Genomic DNA, 20,171 nt, shown 5'->3' with positions numbered 1-20,171 from the left:
ATTTCAGTCTGCAGTTAAGTCCTTTATCCTAAGACTTAAAACTCATTGTCCATTCAAACAACCCAAACAAAATTACCTGATACAGCTCAATCCGTTGTTCAGGCACTCTGGCTTTCGGGTTCTGTAAACGAAAGACTCTGAACTCGGCCTTCACCAAATTGGAAGCATTCTTCTCCATCGAGGAGACGTCAAATCGGACAATTCTAAAGTACGGTCTGTAGAAAGTGGGCGGGATGGCATCTGTAAAAAGTTAGGGCAATCATTGAAAATGATAAAAATCCATTGTTCTCTCACAAAAGACCCTGCAGCATGAGACAGCCTTAAGAAACCTTACAGGAAATATCTATAGAATGATTTCGTTTCCAATGGCCAATTTAATATCATTAACAATTGAACTAGGAAAAAAAAAATAAGCATGTGCATTTGGTTACAGGAGTAGCCGATTAAAAGGGATTAACAAACCACTTCCAGTTCCATTTGAGGGCCCGAAGTTAACCCTCTTCTTTGAAAGCTGACGGAGTGGTGGAAAATCCTAAATGGTTATGAACTGGAACAAATTCATGACAGTTGATGCCTGGAGAAAGCTGTCAGGCTTGCATACACTTTAATCAAATGTGCCAAGAAAATAGCTCCTAATGGCAAGCAGTTTGCCCATGTATTTTTTCCCTTGAAATTTTGGCTCCCAAACACTCTACTCTCTCCAGATTCATGGACTGCATCTTTTTCGGCTTCTATAATTTGGTCTTTGACACACATAGGACCGAATACACCCTCTAGTGAAGTTAGGGTGAGGACTGTTGAATGAAAACACACAGGTAGTAGCAATACCAGGCCCAGTCTTAAAATTCTTTATTCGGCATAAATGTTCACTGGTGGGAGGGAATCCTAGCGAATGAAGAGAAAGAACCAACCCCAATGCCTTCTGCTCTGAGCCATGAAAAACACAGATTTGCAGACAGCCCACGACAATTTCAAGTTCGTGGGCTGCTAGAATTTTGCTGTTATTTTGAGGTAACCTGTCTTTGCCTTTGGATATATAACTCAGGGTTAAAACAAAACCAAAGCAAGTTTGAATTCTATCCCCATACTTCCTATACAACACCCATTTATTAAGTATCTACACTGGGCAGGCTAGCTGTTACAGGTATGTTTCTATAGTATAGGTAGAATAGGTATATTCCTACAATACTCTTTGAAAATCTCCTGCAAACTTACTTTCATTATTCTGGAATGTACCATCCAACTCTGGTGGTTCGATGGTCTTCTACCCCCTCCTCAATTATGTCACTTCGTTACAACGTAATCATTCTCAGTTTTCATGGCCCTTTACAAATGTTTTCTTTTGGTGGGAGGGGGAGCTTCCCTGGTGGCTCAGATGGTTACAGAATCTGCCTGCAATGGGGGAGACCTGGGTTCAATCCCCGGATCGGGAAGATCCCTTGGAGGAGGAAATGGGTACCCACTCCAGTATTCTTGCCTGGAGAATTCCATGGATAGAGGAGCCTGGAGGGCTACAGTCCACTTACAAATGTTTTTTATTATTTTGCTATTATGCTTGCTTTTGTTCTCCTCAGTGAAATTTTAAGAATCCTGAGGACTGACAGTATTTCTCATATATTTTTCTGCAGCTACTAGAACAGAAGTCTGCACATATGAAGTTCACCAAATATCCACTGTTTGCACAGTTGGTCATCAACAGGAGTTTTGAAAGACTTAAGCATCTGGTTATTGGCAAGACTAGCTTCTTATTAAATAAATGTACCATCTTGCTGATCTTAAAATAGAAATAAATACCTTTCATGATTTCCTGGGAAATCCTTGCTCTGGGATGATTACACTGAAAAATTGAATGCTAGGAACACACCAGCATTTCATTATCTTAAGAACTGTGTACTTTTTCCCCTCACAGAGGCTTTTCTCCATCCTTTCCCCATGTCCCATGACTCTCAGAAAGCAGCTCATGGGGAAGTGATACATTTCAAACCATGCTCTGCTTGATGACTGCTTCACAAATGACTGTGTGATCTGAAACTTTGTAGATCCAAAGTCTCAGAAACAATCAAACAAACAAACCTCCCCAAATCTAAAGCATCCAGGAGGGATCCTTCCTAGAATCTGCAGTGATGTTGGCCACAGCCCCCAAATCCAAATTTGCTATAATTTGGATTTGCATTGCTGTAGCATCTGCCTTTGGCAAAAAAGCAATGCCTACTGACATTTTTGGTTGTTTTTAAGATTGAAATGTAAAGTGCGGCAGATAGTACTGTTAAAAATCCAACAACCTGTGTAAGAAAAAAAAGAAAAAATCAACCTTTCTGCTGGAACATTACCAGCCCAGGATGGGACCAGCCCAGAACAGGCTGGTCCCATCCTGACAGCTCAGCTGAAAATAGGCTGGGAATCCAGGCAGAGAGGCCTGGGAGGATGGCTTCACACACTCTCCAGGTTGGCCAGAAGCTTCCACAGGCCTAGTTTCTGCATTTATCTTCTCATGGCCTCCCCATCAGCGAGCAGAAGCTTCAGACATGCTTGGAAAGAGCATCCTGAAAGGGCAAGGCTGCTCCAGTGGGTTTCCTGTCATTAGAAAAAGTAAACAATCTTGCTGGTTTCCCCCTTCCTTTCAGTGGAAACCACCCCCCAACCCCAGGGGCCTACGCTACTTCCACAGACATGCAGCGTTCACACCCGGCCACCCCAATCTTATCCTTCCATCAAGTTTGTAAATAAGCGCTCTTGAGATTTATTTTTATTCTCTTTTGTGTTTATTAAACTTTGAACAATTTTTTTTTTCCCTTTCTGGTCATCTGCCCATACACACACTTGCTTTTTACAGCCGCTTCAGACCAGGAGGTCAATTTTGTTTCTCCTTCTTCTAAGCAAATCATCCAATGATCCAGTCCTAGGCTTTCGAGCTTTGAAGGGGTGTTTGCAAATATTTACGGGCGTCGCTGGATAGTTAAGTATGTTGTTCTCTTCTGCTCCCTATAAGCTGGCAATCAGCCCTCCTCCCCTCTGGCCATGATAACTGTGTTGGCTGTTTTGACTGCCTGATAATACAAATCCACATATCTGGTGCTTGTTTTATAAGTCGAAGCTGTTCACGGAGGAGGTGAAATGACAGTTGGGGATCCCTTCCCTCCCCGCCAGTGCCTGGGCTTTGGACTCATGATTCCGCGAAGGGACCAGGCCAGCAGGACACAGCAGCCTTTCCCAAACCCCTGCTGCAGCATCCAAGAGCAAGAGCTCATTGGATAAAGACTGGTAACTTCAAGAACTGACTACCACTTCTAAGGGTCGGTCCCAGCTGTCCCCAGCTGTCCTCTGCTATGGGTGACCAGCCCCTAGCCTGGCCAAGGTACTTGAGCAACTTCCCAAATACGTCTGCACTGGAAGAAAAAATAAAAGTCACAGCAAATTGCTCAGACCCAACTCATGATCCTTACCTCATAGAAGCTCTCAGAAGCACGGTACAAAGAGCTGAACATGGCCCCTCTATACCTCGCCTGGTGCTGGGGCTCCATTCCCATGCTCGTATTCAATGGCTTGATCCACACATCTGGCCTGGGAGGGATGCAGCTTTTTTCTCCACTTTCTGCAAGGACTCGTGTCCCCCTTTGGAATGTGAGCTCTCTCTAAAGGCCTCTGGCATTTCAACTCAGCTTCTACCCCATTGTGAAGTATTCAGTGACTTGGGTTTGACCTTTGCCAACTTGCCCTCGCATATCCTAGTTGGCACTCTCCTCTTGATGTCTGACCCACTCTTTCTTGGTTCCATCAGATGGCACTTTCCACCAGCTCTGTGGATTTCAGACCACCAAACTGGTTTTGCTCCCCTACCTTACCTCACCTCCCTCCTCACCCACCGCCATCCCATGTGCCTTCCTGTCTTTAAAAGGCTTGCACCTAGGAGATTCCAGAATGTCACCCAATGAGTAGTGTTCCCCTTACCTCAAATCCCTGCTAAATCTCACTTAGGGGAATACACAGAGGGGGAAAAAAGGGGGAAGTCTAACTACTGATTTCTAAAGTCTAGCACGTTAGAAATAAAGTACACAATAAATGTAATGAGTTTGAATAAACCCCAAACCATCCCTGCTCTCCCCACCCTCCAGCCCTTGGAAGAATTGTCTTCCACGAAACCAGTCCCTGGTGCCAAAAAGGCTGGGGACCACTGGTGTATAGAATGCCCAGTGATAGCGTCTGATCACAAGCTACTTTCATGCATTCTAGGTTGACTTGTCATCTGTTCCAAATAACTAATCAACTCATTGTAAATTGTCTCCTCCCCATGTTAGCACCTTGTGGTCAGCAATCTGTACTTCAGAGTCCTTCGGTTCCCCATGGCCCAGGGATGGCTTCATGGGCATGTGGTCATGGCAGTTGTACCAGTTCCCAAGCTCGGAAAAGGCTCACACTGGAATCTGATATTCTGTGGTCACCGTCTTGAACACCTGGATCATTTCACCTTTGAATTTAGGCTTCGAATGTGACATCTACTGGGACAACGGGGCTGGAGTAGGGCCATGGAGCCTCACTCCTGAACTCCGCCACCCTTCCATACTCCTGGCCTCCCAAGAATTGGTGCTGGAACCCCTGCCCCCTCCCCCCTGCCCCCCAGAGAGCCGGTGTCAGGCACCCATACCCGAAGCATCTCAGATAGGGCATGGGGGCAGTGGTGTCACCCGAGGCTGGCAATGCAACAGCACTATCAGACACAGCTCAGTGGCAGCAGGGACCAAGTCTTGCCACAGTCCCATATAATATAGGACCTGCATGCAGGGGGCCCTTTAAGGCCACCTGAATTTTAACCCCAAATCAACAAAGTCTTATCTATGTGGCAACAGAGACGGCATTTAGCTTTTCAGAACCTATTTCTTCATCTGTATAACAAGGTAAATAATCCCCTACTTCATATGTACTGACTCGGGTTGTCAGGATCACACAAATGAGCAGATGGAACATTTGAGAACTGGGTTTAGAACAAACTTCCTCTCGAAAAAGGTCCCTTCCTATCCCCTTTTCCATCCTGCAACAAAGGGGCTAAGTGATCCTTGGGCCTTCTTTGAATGTCCCACACTTACCACCTAATTGAATTAGAGGAGAAAGAGAAAAGTGTCCTGGGGCTGTTGATCAAGGACTCTGGGTGTTCAATTCCTGCCTGCTGCAGAGAGGAGTGACAGTCACCACTATACTCACAGGCGCCCCACCACCAGACTTTAACATTTACCTGCTGTGCTCAACCCTGACCATCAGAAAAGATGACAAGAGAATTCTATCCTCCCAGCAAACACCCTCTGCACCAAACAACTCCACCTCTCACGACAATGCTCAGATTAGAACTCTGCTAGTCAAGGCTATGGTTTTTCCTGTGGTCATGTATGGATGTGAGAGTTGGACTGTGAAGAAGGCTGAGCACTGAAGAATTGATGCTTTTGAACTGTGGTGTTGGAGAAGACTCTTGAGAGTCCCTTGGACTGCAAGGAGATCCAACCAGTCCATCCTAAAGGAGATCAGTCCTGGGATTTCTTTGGAAGGAATGATGCTAAAGCGGAAGCTCCAGTACTTTGGCCACCTCATGCGAAGAGTTGACTCATTGGAAAAGCCTCTGGTGCTGGGAGGGATTGGGGGCAGGAGGAGAAGGGGACGACAGAGGATGAGATGGCTGGATGGCATCACGGACTCGATGGACGTGAGTCTGAGTGAACTCCAGGAGATGGTGATGGACAGGGAGGGCTGGCGTGCTGCGATTCATGGGGTCGCAAAGAGTCAGACATGACTGAGTGACTGAACTGAACTGAACACATAAGTTAGTAAAAAGACAAAGTGAAGAAAGGTCTTACAACGTCACCAATATGTGAGGAGCTCTGTCAGAAAGAGGAGATTTGAAGACTGAAAGAAATACCCAAGGACATCCAGAGTTCAGCCTTTAGGGGGGCAATGCTTCAGTCATCTCTATCTGTGATCTATTCCCTATTGGGCTGCTTACACCACAAAACTAGTGGGAAAAAAGTGTGTGACAGACATTGGAATTGTGGGTCAAGTATTCCTGAGTATATGTTGCATTTACTAAAGCAATGGTTCTGGAAGTGTGGTCTTGGACCACAGCATCTACCTCACCTGGGAACCTGGGATAAGTGCAAAGTATCCAAGAAAGCCTGATGCACCATCAAAGTTTAAGAACCACTGTGCTAAAAGGTACCCGTTGGCTGCTAGCTGGAGAGGCCAGTGCTATTTAACAAAGCAAGCAGATTAGCAGAGGCCAAGAAGAAAGAGACCTTAATTTCTAACAACTGCTCTCTTGAAGCTGGCACTCACAGAACCCCCAAGGGAAACTGGCACTGGTCTCAATGTCCTCGGGGAATTTCTAGGATAAGCCAGAGGGCAGTAGTTCAAAATGAAAGGTAAAAGATATGCCTCGTACTCAGTCGCTTCAGTCATGTCTGACTCTTTGCGACCCCATGGATTGTATCGCCTGCCAGGCTCCTCTGTCCGTGGGATTTTCCAGGCAAGAATACTGGAGTGGGTTGCCATTTCCTTCTCCAGGGGATCTTCCTGACACAGGGACTGAACTCATGTCTTTTATGTCTCCTGCATTGGCAGGCAGGTTCTTTACCAGTAGCGCCACCCATGAAATTAAAAAGACACTTGCTCTTCGGAAGAAAAGTTATGACAAACCTAGATAGCATATTCAAAAACAGAGACATGACTTTGCTGACACAAGTCCCTATAGTCAAAACTATGGTTTTTCCAGTAGTCATGTATGGATATGAGAGTTGGACCATAAAGAAGGCTGAGAGCCAAAGAATTGATGCTGTGGTATTGGAGAAGACTTAGACTGGGGACTCTACCCCAGGTAAAGGAAATCAACCCTGAACATTCATTGGAAGGACTGACACTGAAGCTGAAGCTTCAATAATCTGGCCACCTGATGAGAAGAGCCAACTCATTAGGAAAGACCCTGATGCTGCAAAAGATTGAAGGCAAAAGGAGAAGCAGCAACAGAGGATGAGATGGTTGGATGGCGTCACCGACTGAGTAGACATGACTCTGAGCAAGCTCCAAGAGACAGAGGAGGAAAGAGGAACCTGGCATGCTGCAATCCACGGGGTCACAAAGAGTCAGACACAGCTTAGCAATCAAACAACAACATGGGAACGAAGGATCGTTAGAGGCCCAGACGTTCTGTTTGTCTTACTCCCCGAAGCACTCACTAGTTACCTGAATTTCATTTTATGTTTTATTGATTTTTATTGGAATATAATTGCTTTACAATGCTGTGTTAGTTTCTGCTGTACAGCCAAGTGAATCAGGTATACATATACAGGTATCTCCTCTTTTTTGGATTTCCGTCCCATTTCGGTCACCCCAGATGATTTAAGTAGAGTTTCCTGTGCAATACAGTAGGTTGTCATTAGTTATCTATTTAATACATGGTATCAAAGTTGTACATTTCTGAATTTTAAATACAAGCTAGATTCCTTTGTAGGGGAGAAGTTGTAAGAGGCTTACAGAGCATCCTAGGGCCCTGTTGTTTAGTGTGGATGTACAGATCCTATTCTATAGCAGGGTTTCTCATGAGTGGGCATGGGGTAATGCTCAATGCTCTGCGTTTTAACAAACTCCTGTGCAACTCTTATGTACCCTAAAGTTTGAGGACCACTGAAATAAACCATGGGCTTCCCAGATGATGCTAATGGTAAAGAACTCATCTGCCAGTGCAGAAGATGGTATAAGAGACTCAGGTTTGATCTCTGGGTCGGGAAGATCCCCTGGATGTGGAAATGACAACCCGCTCTTGTATTCTTGCCTGGGAAATTCCATGGACAGAGGAGCCTGGCAGGCTACAGTCCATGGCTTATAAAGAGTCAGACACAACTTAGTGACTGAGAACACATGCATGAACGCCCTAGACTACAATTTACAAGTTCATTATAGACTATAATCAACTTGGCTAGGCTTCCCCTCCCTTCAATCTCATGAACTAGTCAGGGATGAATAAAATATGCCCATTTCCCCATCCCTACCCTGAAAAGAACAGTCTCAACTCAGCCTAGAATTTTATTTCACAATCCTCTCCCATTTTCTAATAGCTTTACATGCTTCATTTCTGCTAAAGAGGTGTTTCCATCCCCATTTCCCGGATAAAGAAATCAAAAGCAAGGAGAACCAAGTAACTTCTGGCTAAGGTCAAGGTAAGGCTGGCCTGTCAATCAAAAGCTCTGGCTTTTCACCACAATATCCTGTCTCCTGAACAAAGGAGTCCCATGAGTAAAAGACATGAATCCAACCCCAGGCAGAAATACCAACACTCACTGGAGTATTGCATTGCAAAAATGGGCACAAGAAAGTAACTCCTTACAACTGTTTGACTTATTAAAAGCTCCAGAAACTTGAATGCAAAGCCTAGTATTTTTACTGATGGTCCTTAGAAGAATGGCCCTCATACAGCGATCTGTGGTTTGCTCTGTGCAAAAGTTCCCCCATAAAAGACACAGTGCTAAGGTCAGGATGGCCCACGATCTTTTGAACCCCCTTAAAGATACGCACGATGCCTTGAGCCTGGGAAGCACCCACTGGTTCTCGTCCCCAAGCTCCTCAAATAAACAGAACAAACTTCTCATCCTCTTTCCAGCAATGACTATACATTCCCTGAAGCTCTGCAGTGATCCACATGGACTTTCAACAGCGCTTGATGAGGACTCCTCGTTCCTGATGTCCCAAGCTTTGAGAGAAGTAGTTTGGGGTTCCTTAGACATCCTCTGGGGTGCAGCAAGACGAGCAACCCACCGCAGGGCCAGAGGGCAAGAATGAGCTGCTGTTTGTGTGCACATAGACACGGCCAGCAAGAAACCAAGACAGTTGTGTTCGGGGGTTTTCTCCAATTTGTCTTGGCACACGGGAGATGGATTTGATTTCACTACCACAGCCCAAGCACTGCTGACACTCAAGTCCCAGCAATTTAATACAAAATGACTGAGGAATAAACAGCGCATCACCAGCGGTTGCTGATTTTCTCCCTGGCCATCCCTCCTATTAAGTGTAACCCAGCCCCGGAGCACTTCTGATGGAAACTGGGTGTCTTGGAGAGACAGATGGTATCAGACCTGTCATGCTGCTGGAAGTCCGGAGTCTAACTGTGTCAGCATCAGCGTATGTGACTTGGCCCTCATCTAGCTACTATTTGAGACTGTGCACACTGTCAGCAGAACTGTTTGGGCCCCTTCTTACACAGGGCCAAAAAAAGAAAGAAAGTAAAAATCACAATGATGCCAGCCCAGGGTGGTTGGTCTTATTGAACTATGACAGATACAGGGTTCCTAGCTTCGACTCCAAAGTTTCCATCACCTTCATAAAACTCCACTTACGTGGAGACACCTATTCCATTTTGATTTCTCTGTGTTTCTCATTGTGCTCAGGATTGTGTATGGAGAGGGCGCCTGGATCCACTTGTGCAGGCAGGTGGACCAAGAATGGGACACACTCCTTAGGAATGGCGTCACGGTGGGAGGCTCTCCTCCTGGTTGGACTAAGTGATCAAAGTCACTCTTCTCTGCCATTGTCTCATCTTTAAATTCATCAAACTCTTTTTTTTATCTTTCTCCCTCCTTGTCTTCTCTCCTTTCATTGCTCCACTTTCTCTCTTCTTATTTTTCTTCAATCTATGCTTTTTTTTTTCCTCTAAAAAATAGGGGGCAAAGCAGTCATGACTCGATGGACATGAGTTCCAGCAAACTTCGGGAGATGGTGATGGACAGGGAAGCCTGGTGTACTGCAGTCCATGCGGTTGCAAAGAATCGGAAATGACTGAGTAACTGAACTGAATCGAACGGCCTTTAAAGAGGCCAATACCCTCAAGACATAGCTAGTCACACAGCCATTCTAGAACCCAGCAATGGCCACAACATGGTCAACAAAAAGAAGGCAATTGGCAGCCAGTGGCTAAGACCCTCTGCACTCTCAAATGCAGGGGACCCGGGTCCAATCCCTGGTCAGGGAACTAGACCCCACATGCCGCAACTAAAGATCCTGCATGCTGCAACGAAAATCAAAGGTCACACGTGCCACAACTAAGGCCTGGCACAGCCAAATAAATAAATAAATATTTTTTTAAATTTTGTAAAAGAAAAAAAATAAGGATTGATTCCACTAACAAAGTAAACTTGGAAATGTAGGATCTCACCCTTAATCTCTTCATGGATGAGAGGCACCTTTTATTTTTAAGCTTCTTCTGCAGATTGAGAAACGAGTAAAATCTTGCCAGAATTACACAAAACATTGGCAAAATAAAGATGAAAATGTACCCTGTTGGACATTCTGGCTCATCCCTGTAGAGAGCTTTCCTAACCCAGAACAAACAGACATTCCCCTTTCCAGAAACTCTGCACTTTCCCTGGAGCTCTGTGATGATTGGTGTGGACTGTTTGACATGCTTAATGGGTGTAGTGTCTCTTATTAGCTTGCAAATCTTTCTCTAATCTTCCTAAAATTATAGCGGTGATGCATATAATGGCCATTGCGTGTCTTGTACTGGGAGCTCGTGTCTCTATGTTGTCTGTAAGCCTCTTGCTTGTGGCCTGACTTCTTTGTCAGGCAATCACCTAATTACTTGGAGGCACTGTGCTGGTTTGCTGCTCTGCCCTGGAGCTAAGCTAATAAGCGACGGGCACACCCTGCTAGGATTGCAAGCTATTTACCAACTTCACCAAGTGGGACAGGCTATGATTGCTGATGTATTAAATTCATGACTTGGGAGTGAGGACATGTGAAGAGGAAGAGATGGTCTGGATTATCTTACTTGAAAAGGAAAGTAAATACAGCTAACGTTGATTCTCCCTGAAACTTCATTGCACTTAGAAATGAGAACACATAAAGGGCTTGCCTGGCATCTATTATGTGCTCTCTCCAAGTTCCTGGGATCTAATTCCCTCTTGCTGCAGTGTCTTGTTCGAGACAAGACAGTATCTTCTAGAACTCCTTCAGTGACAGAGACCTCAAAGCTCAGGCAGATGACCTGCTGCAGTCTCTGACAGCTCCCGCTGTACAAAGAGTTCTCCCCTATGCTGGACTGAGATCTGCTTACCTCCAAGGTCTGTCTACTGGGACTGGTGCTGCCACACAAGATGATTCACTTCCTTTTCCACTTGACCCTACTCAGAAATTGTGAGGCCAGATTTCATGTCTCCTTACCCCCACGTCTGTTCTTTTCTAAGCAAACATTCCTATTTCTTTTTATTATGAGAGCCTTTTACCTCCACGGATGGTCTGTTCTCTGCTCCAATTTTAAAACTGGACCCTTTTGAACATAATTCTCAAGTCAGAATAGAGTAGAATTATCACCTTCCTTATGGTAGAACTTATACTTTTATTAATGCATCCCAACAGTGAATTATTCTCATTCTCTCTCTCTTTTAACCTTTCTACTCATATTTTTTTCTATGTGTTTTGAGTGCATAATAAATTAGAAGTCTTCAGTCTTTTCCACACAACCTATATTTCACAGATGTCATTATCTTATGTTTCATACCCTGAAACTTTTTTATGTGCAAATTTTACAGTATGCCCCTATTCAATATGTATTTATTTGACTTAAATACTCATTTCAATTATGCTCAGATGGATGTGAAATCTGATTCAGTGAACCTGTGTTTTCATTTTGCAGAGGACAGAGTCTTAAAATCAGAACTATTCTGCTAAATGCCAGTCTTGAATCTTGACTAGAAAGATCGTAGGCAGTAAGAATTGCTTGAAAGGAATTTTTAGTTATCAGATATCTTTATTAGCATTTCAGTAGATGGTCATTCAGTACCTTACAAAGAATACCAGAGTTTCAAAAGATGGAGCTTTCTCAGGGTTGGTAGATGTATTCACTAAGGGCGTGGACTCTTCCCCCATCCTGTTTGTACTGGCAACACAGCTATGGGCAATTAAGATATGGGAACATACAGGAATTATAGGAATCCAGATGAACTGTGGCATGACCAAGTTCTGGAATGGAGCCGCAGGTGTTATGCTTGTTTTAAGAATTCTTATGCATTTGGGCACTAAGCAGCTTTCTGCTCAAGGTTGAGACACCATTTGCAAGAGGAGAAAACACAGCTTTGAAAGTGAGACTCTCCAAGGCAGAACTAGACCACAGCTAAGTACCTTGAAATGCTTGAGTGTCTTATTTTTATTTAATTAGCTGACAGCAAGCCCTACCATCCAGCTTCAATCTCATGACTTTGGTGTGTGGAAGTATGTACACAGTTTCATCTGCTCGTAGGGACACTGGGAAATAAAACTGGTTAAACAGTAGTAGGCAAGACCCCCACAGAGTGAGTCCAATTGGTCCCAAGTTACTTTACACCCCAGCAAAGGGAAAGGGCACTGTCATTTTGAGAATGGAAAGAGAATTCTTAAGGAAAAAAAAAGTTTCTTCTCTTTGGGGAAGCTTTAGCTCTGTCTTACAGCTCTATTATCTTTCTAAGCCTTCAGAAGCCTTAGTGGTGGAGTTCTTGATGGTCCAGTGGCTAAGAATCCACCTGCCAACACAGGCGCTCGGGTTGGACCCCTGATCCAGGAAGAGTCCACATGCCATAGGGCGACTAAGCCCGAGCATCACAACTACTGAAGCTGGTTCACTCTAGAGCCCACGCTCCACAACAAGAGAAAGCCCACACGCAGCAGCTAAAGAAAGCCCACACGCAGCAACAAAGACTCAGTGCAGCCAGAAACAAATCAATAAAATTTTAAAAATAATAAATTTATAAAAAGGAAAGACAAAGTCTTGGTGGTAGGGGTCAAAACTCAGGCACTTTCTGAAGCTCTCCCCACTCTCTTTTCTCAGAGGTGGATGTGTAGATGGCACAGACCAACACCTTCGTTTAGTTCTAAGCCAAGGGCTGGCCTACACTTCTTAAAAAAGCATTTACTAAGCATCCTTTAAAGAAGAGCTTGTTGAATAAGCTTCAAAAGCATTTTGAAAGTCACTCAGTCATGTCCAACTATTTGTGACTCCATGGACAGCAGCCCGGCAGGCTCCTCTGTCCATGGAATTCCCCAGGCAAGAATTCTGGAGTTGGTTGCCATTCCCTTCTCCAGGGGATTTTCCCGACCCAGGGATTGAACCTGGATCTCTAGCATCACAGGCAGACTCTTTACCACCTGAGCCACCAGGGAAGCCCCTTTGAATAAGGCAGTGCTTCTTAAATGTGTTAGAGTGGAAGCAAATAGAACTTCCAGGGCACCACAGTGATGTATAAACACACGCATAACCAGACTAAAATAAGCAGCAAACGCAGGGAGAGAGATGGAACCTTTCCACAACACCAGGGTGGGGTTTACCTGCATGTACTCAAGGATTCCCTAAAATCAGGGGAATAGCTTTTACCAGGTTGGGGTGTGTCTACTATGTCCCTGACCATATTCCATTTCTTGTCATATTACGTTGGTTTCATTAGACTATTCTTAAAGCCTAGACAACATATCAGAAAGATTTCTACAGGTCAGAAAACTGAGAAAATAGCGAGTTTTATAATCTCACTGGAATAAATTAATTGAGCTTCTTTGTGTACACGGACAGGAAGATTACCGGTAAAGAAAGTACACGATGCACAACAGAGTGTGTGACAGCGTCCTGAGAGCAACTGCTGCCAGAAGATGTTTGACAGCGGAAACTTGGTAACGCTTCTCAGTTCCTTTCAAGGACTCTTGGACACCCCAGGAATTCTCCTCGGGGAAAGCAAGTCATGTTGCTGCTCGGCTATAGCACTCGACTGGAGACCCCGAGGGTCAGGAAGAGGTCTGCACACATCTATTTCACCTATAGGAGAGCGCCTTTTTAGAGCTTTGTGACAAGCTGCCCCTTGGACTGACACTGCGAGGACAGGCCCTCGAAACATTGCCTCTATATTGGAGGGACGAGCCTTCCTAAGTCTCACGAGTACAGGGACTGAAAACTCTCCCTCCCCAACGCCTCCCGGTACATAATAAGTGCTCAATAAATATCACCATGGAGATGAATCCTTTTCTCAATGATGACGACCAGCATAAATCACAAGCTCTAACATCTTCCTAGGATTTTCTGCCCTACAATGTACTTTCACATACATTGTGAGCCTGCTAACTCCATCTCCATTCTACTGTTGAGGAAACCATAGTTCAGAGGCCAGACAGTCTTATTTAAATAAGTCTGGGGACCTCTGACACCAGGCTCAGGACCTGCCCCCTCCTGTAAGATATAAATCAGCTGATGGAGCTGCATAATCTCTTAGACAATGCATTCTTGAGTGAAGGCTGGGGAGACCAGTTCTGAGGCCTTCATGGTATTCCAACTTGAAGAGATATGGAAACATTAAAATAAACACACCATCTTTTCCACCAGCTCTGATGCACTCTGGTGAGAACAGTTTTCATTGTTATTGTGAAGGGCTATTCTAGGGCCAAGGGTACTACATGTCCAGCAGCCTGAGAGTGCTTAGAAGGGACCAAGATGGAGAACGTGACTTATGCTCAGGCAGCTACCTTGGGGATCAGGACATACAGTGAGTTACCTTTCCTGGAACTAGGAAGAAGGGAACAGTTTCCCCCATGTTTCAGCGGGGGATTAAGGTGTCTTTAGGACATCTCTGTCTTCCACAGTGGATGAGGGAGAGACGGGACCAGAGGCAACTGCGTGTGTGCATGTGTGGTAAGTTGCTTCAGTCAGACTCCGTGCAACCCCATGGATTGTAGCCTGCCAGACTCCTCTGTCCGTGGGATTCTCCAGGCAAGAATACTGGAGTGGGTTGCCATTTCCTCCTCCAGGGGCTCTTCCTGACCCAGGGATCAAACTTGCATCTTCTATGTCTCTTGCATGGGCAGGTCGGTTCTCTACCACTAGGACCACATGAAGCAGTGGGCATAAGACCCAGAAGGACTTCCTGTAGGTCCAGTGGAAAGTCCTCTGTCTTTCCACTGCAGGAGGGGGCATGGTTTTGATCCCTAATCAGGGAACTAAGGCCCCATAAGCCATATGGCATGGCAAAAAATAAAAATTAAAAAAGCACTGTTAAAAAATGAATGAAAGACTCATTGATGCTTTTTGACCATCAGCCACTATGACAAAACCACTTTTTGGTGTATAAAGTAATTCCACAATTACTCAGACATTTACTGCATTTGTAAAATTGCTTCTCTGAATGTAGGGGATCAGCTGACCTCTCTTCCCTCGGGATGGCCTCACATAAGTCATTCTGCCTTGAACAGGCGATCAGTGCAGCCCAAACACAGACAGACTTATATAAGGCCCGGCTAATTGCTTTCTTGAAATCAATTTATCATATATTAATTACTCCTTGTTCATTGTAGGAAGGAAGCTAGGGAGCTCTCAGAGGCAAACGTGCCTTCTCTATCGCTTTACTAGGGGCTTACCAGGTGGCACTAGTGGTAAAGAACCCATTTGCCAATGCAGAAGAGGCAAGAGGCTCAGGTTCGATCCCTGAGTTGGGAAGATCCCCTGGAGAACGGCATGGCAACCCACTCCAGTATTCTTGCCTGGAGAATCCCATGGACAAATGAGCCTGGTGGGCTATAGTCCACGGTATGGCAACACGACTGAGTGACTGAGCATAGCTCTACTATAATTGCACATGTGTCTAATAGACTCAGGCTCATGAGTCTAAGCAGAGCGTCTAATCTCACACAGGACAGACACATCTTGCTTTTGGGGGGCCTTATAGGCTGCGTTGTTTTCCATAAAGGATAATGCTGATGGGAGGAATGCTGCAGTAGGCATAATGGGTGCACAAACAGACACACGAACTTCATGGCATGTTTAGCAACGTCAACTACCCCTCAGAAGCCTAGAAACCCAAAAACGTCTTATGAGCCTAACATATGGAGAGACAGTCAGCATGGACTTAGTCCTATTTGCCCAGACTGCCATCTGACCAGCTTTCTTCCCAAGTCTAGCGTGAGTGAAAAGTGAAGTCGCTCAGTCGTGTCCTTTTTGACCCCGTGGACTGTAGTCTACCAGGCTCCTCTGTCTATGAGATTCTCTAAGCAAGAATACTGGAGTGGGTTGCCATTTCCTTCTCCAGGGGATCTTCCTGACCCAGGGATCAAACCCAGGTCACCTGCATTGGAGTCAGACGCTTTAACCTCTGAGCCACCAGAGTGAAAAGATATGCAATGCAGAAGCGGCGCAGGTCTTGGACAGTAGCTATTGGAACCGCGGAGGAATTTACAACGCAATGTGGGCGGGGTTCTGCAGATTTCAGCTTGAAGAGGACGCGTGGGTGTGATCTCTATAGGGATCTTTCTAGAGGCATCAAAAACCTCTCCCGGGCTCAGTTCCCTGCTTTCTACAAGAACACTGGGCTGGGGCTAGACTCTAAGGCTGGGAGAGTCACTCCCTACCCATAAGGTCATGGGGATTGGCTGGCCTTTTCTAGCTTGTCAAGACACCGTGGTACAAGGAAAACTCACTTTTCTTCGCTGCTGCTAAGTCACATCAGTCGTGTCCGACTCTGTGCGACCCCGTAGACGGCAGCCCACCAGGCTCCCCCGTCCCTGGGATTCGCCAGGCAATAACACTGGGTTGCCATTTTCTTCTCCAATGCATGAAAAGTGAAAAGTGAAAGTGAAGTCACTCAGTCGTGTCCGACCCTCAACGACCCCATGGACTGCAGCCTTCCAGGCTCCTCCATCCATGGGATTTTCCAGGCAAGAGTACTGGAGTGGGGTGCCATTGTCTTCTCCGACTTTTCTTCGCAGCCATCCTTTTCTCTCTCTTAACCCCTACCCAGTGAAAAGCCCCCACAATTTTCAAATAAAGAGACAACTTTAAGACACGTCTTGCTTTGTCTCCTAGGACCCCAACCTGCGTTCCTAGCTTTGTGGGCACACCGTCATCTCTGCTGCCCCGTCTCCTGCCCACGCTCCCTCACCACAGCTGACTCGGCCCCAAGCGCTAAATGCACCATCTGACTTCTGATCTCCAAACATGCCAAATGCTGACACACCACCACGCCCATGCCACATGTATCCTTCACCTAGAAACCCTTTACATTTGGCAAATTCTACTCATTCTTGAAGATCCGGCCCAGTTTGTCCTCTTTTCAGAGGAATTTGCAGCTCTTCCAGAGCAGAAGCAATCTCTCCCTTCTTTGGGTGCAACAACCCTCTTACGTATGACAGTTCTCTCTTTAGATTTTACCTGATAGATGAGTGCGAGGACTCAAATGAATTTCTGTGTAATAATACTTACTCTTGCTTGTAAGAATTGCTCCAAGGGTTAACTAAGGTAATGACTATGAACACAGCCACTGCTCAAGAAATGTAAGTTTATATTATTAACAGACCACTGAGAGCACACAGGGAAAGGCAGCATCCAGTCTCTGAGTCTGATGCCAGGAAGACTCTCCTAAAGAAAAAGTCACATAGGTCAAAACTACAGGAGAATCTGAAACCCTGTGGATGGGAGGTATTTTCTCTGCCTTTAGAGTCAAACAAACAAGTACAGTCCTTGGCTCCATTTCTCCTACTCAGTGGATAACTATTAGTATCAGAACCCTATGAACCCAATCCAATGGACTTATTAGATTTCCTGACCCATTGTATAACTCACATAAAACCGGGTGTAAAAAGAGATTTCTGGTGATTTTACTATAAAAAGTCATTAACGTGCAGTTTACAACATGCTTTCTTGGATATGATCTCATTTTTTACTTCAGTGACATCTCCTTTAGATGCTCTCATACAAGAACAGTGCCTGCTATGAGCCAGCATCCACCTCTGGTTGTGCAAGAGAGCGGTTTAGAGCAGGCAAGTCACTCATGCATGCAGTTAGGGCAGTGGCTGAAAATCGCAAACCAAGTTTATCTGACCCCAACTCCACACTCTCTCTACTGCTCCATGGCCCTTTCTTCCCAATAAAGGCTCATGCTGAAGTTCTTCAAGGTGGAAAGTTCCAAAAGAACAGCCAGAGCTCAGTGAACGACGAGCCATCTCTAAGTGTCAGAACCATCCACAGAAGGCGTCAGAAACTTCTGACTGGGAACAGCCAAAGCCTCAGGACAAGGAGAGATGACAGAAGCAGATACCCTTTGAAATGTGACCATCCTGACAACTTGTGACCCTGTGCTCAGGTTCATTAGACAGGTCTGGCTTCCAGCCTCTTGAATCTTCTGTTTTCCTCAAAGAGCAAATAATGGGAAGGAAACACAACACTGAGGGTTCAGAGGCTGAGCTCCTGAAAAGCCTCATTTAGGCTCTGAAGGTGTGATATGTCTGTGTTATCACTCCTTCACCTTGGCTCCTTACCAGCCAAGCACATGATGTGTGTGCGAGAGTTTCTAGCTCCTGATTCAAGGCTGTCTGTTGCAACTAAGTTGCTGCAACTGAGTGAGGAGACTGGTCTTCATCTTGCCTTGTGGTTGTGTTTAAAAAAAAAAACAAAAAAAAAACCTTCAGTGAAAAACTCTCCAATCTGGTTAAAGGGATGAAGGGTTTTATGTGAGAGTGAAAGTGTTAATTGTTCAGTTGTGTCTGATTCTTTGTGACCCCATGGACTGTAGACTGCCTGGCTCCTCCGTCCATGGAATTCTCCAGGGAAGAATACTGGAGTGGGTTGCCATTCCCTCCTCCAGAGGATCTTCCCAATCCAGGGATCGAACCCAGGTCTCCTGCATTGGCAGGTGGATTCTTTATCATCTGAGCCATTGGGAAGTCCAATACACAGGACTACAACTTCTTAGTAAGAACTCCCATTTGCCTCTGAAACTGTGTTATTTTAGATCTCTCTGTGCCTTTAGAGCTCGTGACCACTTTACAGGGCTCTGGTCGGGCTCAAATGTGATGATGTATGTGAAAGGGTTTTGTTAAATGCAAAGTAATCCAAAAGTGCAAGGTGGCATGCTTATTCTTTGTTAATAGCTTTTTTACACTGAAGTGTAATTGATTTACAATATTATTAGTTTCAGGTGTACAATGGTGATTCAGTATTTTTACACACTGAAAAATGATCACCATGATAAGTCTTACTACCGCCTGTCACCACACAAAGTTATTAAAGTATAATTGACTCTATTTCCTATGCTGCAAATTATATTCAAGACTTATTTATTTTATAATAACTGGTAGTCCTTACCTCTTGGGCTCCCTCACCTATTTTACTTATCTGTCCACCCCCTCTCCTCTGGCAACCACCTGTCTGTTCTCTGAATCTATAAGTCAGTTTCTGTTCTGTTATTTGTTCACTTGTTTTGTGTTTTAGATACCATGTATAAGTGAGACCATATGGTATTTGTCTTTCCCTAGGTCCATTCATGTTGTCACAAATGGCAAGATTTTATTCTTTTTATGGCTGAGTAATATTCCATTTAAAACATCTATTTCTGCTTTATTGACTATGCCAAAGCCTCTGACTATGTGGATCACAATAAACTGTGGAAAATTATTCAAGAGATGGGAATACCAGACCACCTGACCTGCCTCTTGAGAAACCTATATGCAGGTCAGGAAGCAACAGTTAGAACTGGACATGGAACAACAGGCTGGTTCCAAACAGGACAAGGAGTACCTCAAGGCTGTATATTGCCACCCTGCTTATTTAACTTATATGCAGAGTACATCATGAGAAACGCTGGGCTGGAAGAAGTACAAGCTGGAGTTAAGATTGCCGGGAGAAATATCAATCACCTCAGATATGCACATGACACCACCCTTATGGCAGAAAGTGAAGAGGAACTAAAAAGCCTCTTGATGAAAGTGAAGGAGGAGAGTGAAAAAGTTGGCTTAAAGCTCAACATTCAGAAAATGAAGATCATGGCATCTGGTCCCATCACTTCATGGCAAATAGATGGGGAAACAGTTGAAACAGTGCCTGACTTTATTTTGGGGGGCTCCAAAATCACTGCAGATGGTGATTGCAGCGATGAAATTAAAAGACGCTTACTCCTTGGAAGGAAAGTTATGACCAACCTAGATAACATATTGAAAAGCAGAGACATTACTTTGCCAACAAAGGTCCATCTAGTCAAGGCTATGGTTTTTTCAGTGGTCGTGTATGGATGTGAAAGTTGGACTGTGAAGAAAGCTGAGTGCCGAAGAATTGATGCTTTTGAACTGTGGTGTTGGAGAAGACTCTTGAGAGTCTCTTGGACTGCAAGGAGATCCAACCAGTCCATTCTACAGGAGATCAGCCCTGGGTG

At 45.0% G+C, this 20,171-nt stretch overlaps 1 protein-coding gene across 2 annotated transcripts in view; it reads right to left on the bottom strand.

Moving 5' to 3' along the window:
• Window positions 1-20,171, bottom strand: part of TGFB2 (transforming growth factor beta 2) — a 95,309-nt gene that overhangs the window by 35,921 nt on the left and 39,217 nt on the right. For both annotated transcript variants that reach the window (XM_069544614.1, XM_069544615.1), the window contains one exon: window positions 77-240. In XM_069544614.1, the coding sequence (XP_069400715.1) occupies window positions 77-240 (164 nt within the window). The remainder of the gene's footprint in view (window positions 1-76; window positions 241-20,171) is intronic.

Source organism: Ovis canadensis, chromosome 12, assembly GCF_042477335.2.
Source record: "Ovis canadensis isolate MfBH-ARS-UI-01 breed Bighorn chromosome 12, ARS-UI_OviCan_v2, whole genome shotgun sequence".
NCBI classification, from domain to species: Eukaryota; Metazoa; Chordata; class Mammalia; order Artiodactyla; family Bovidae; genus Ovis; species Ovis canadensis.
The sequence above is the reverse complement of the archived record's forward strand: the minus strand, read 5'-3'. Positions and strand labels throughout refer to the sequence as shown.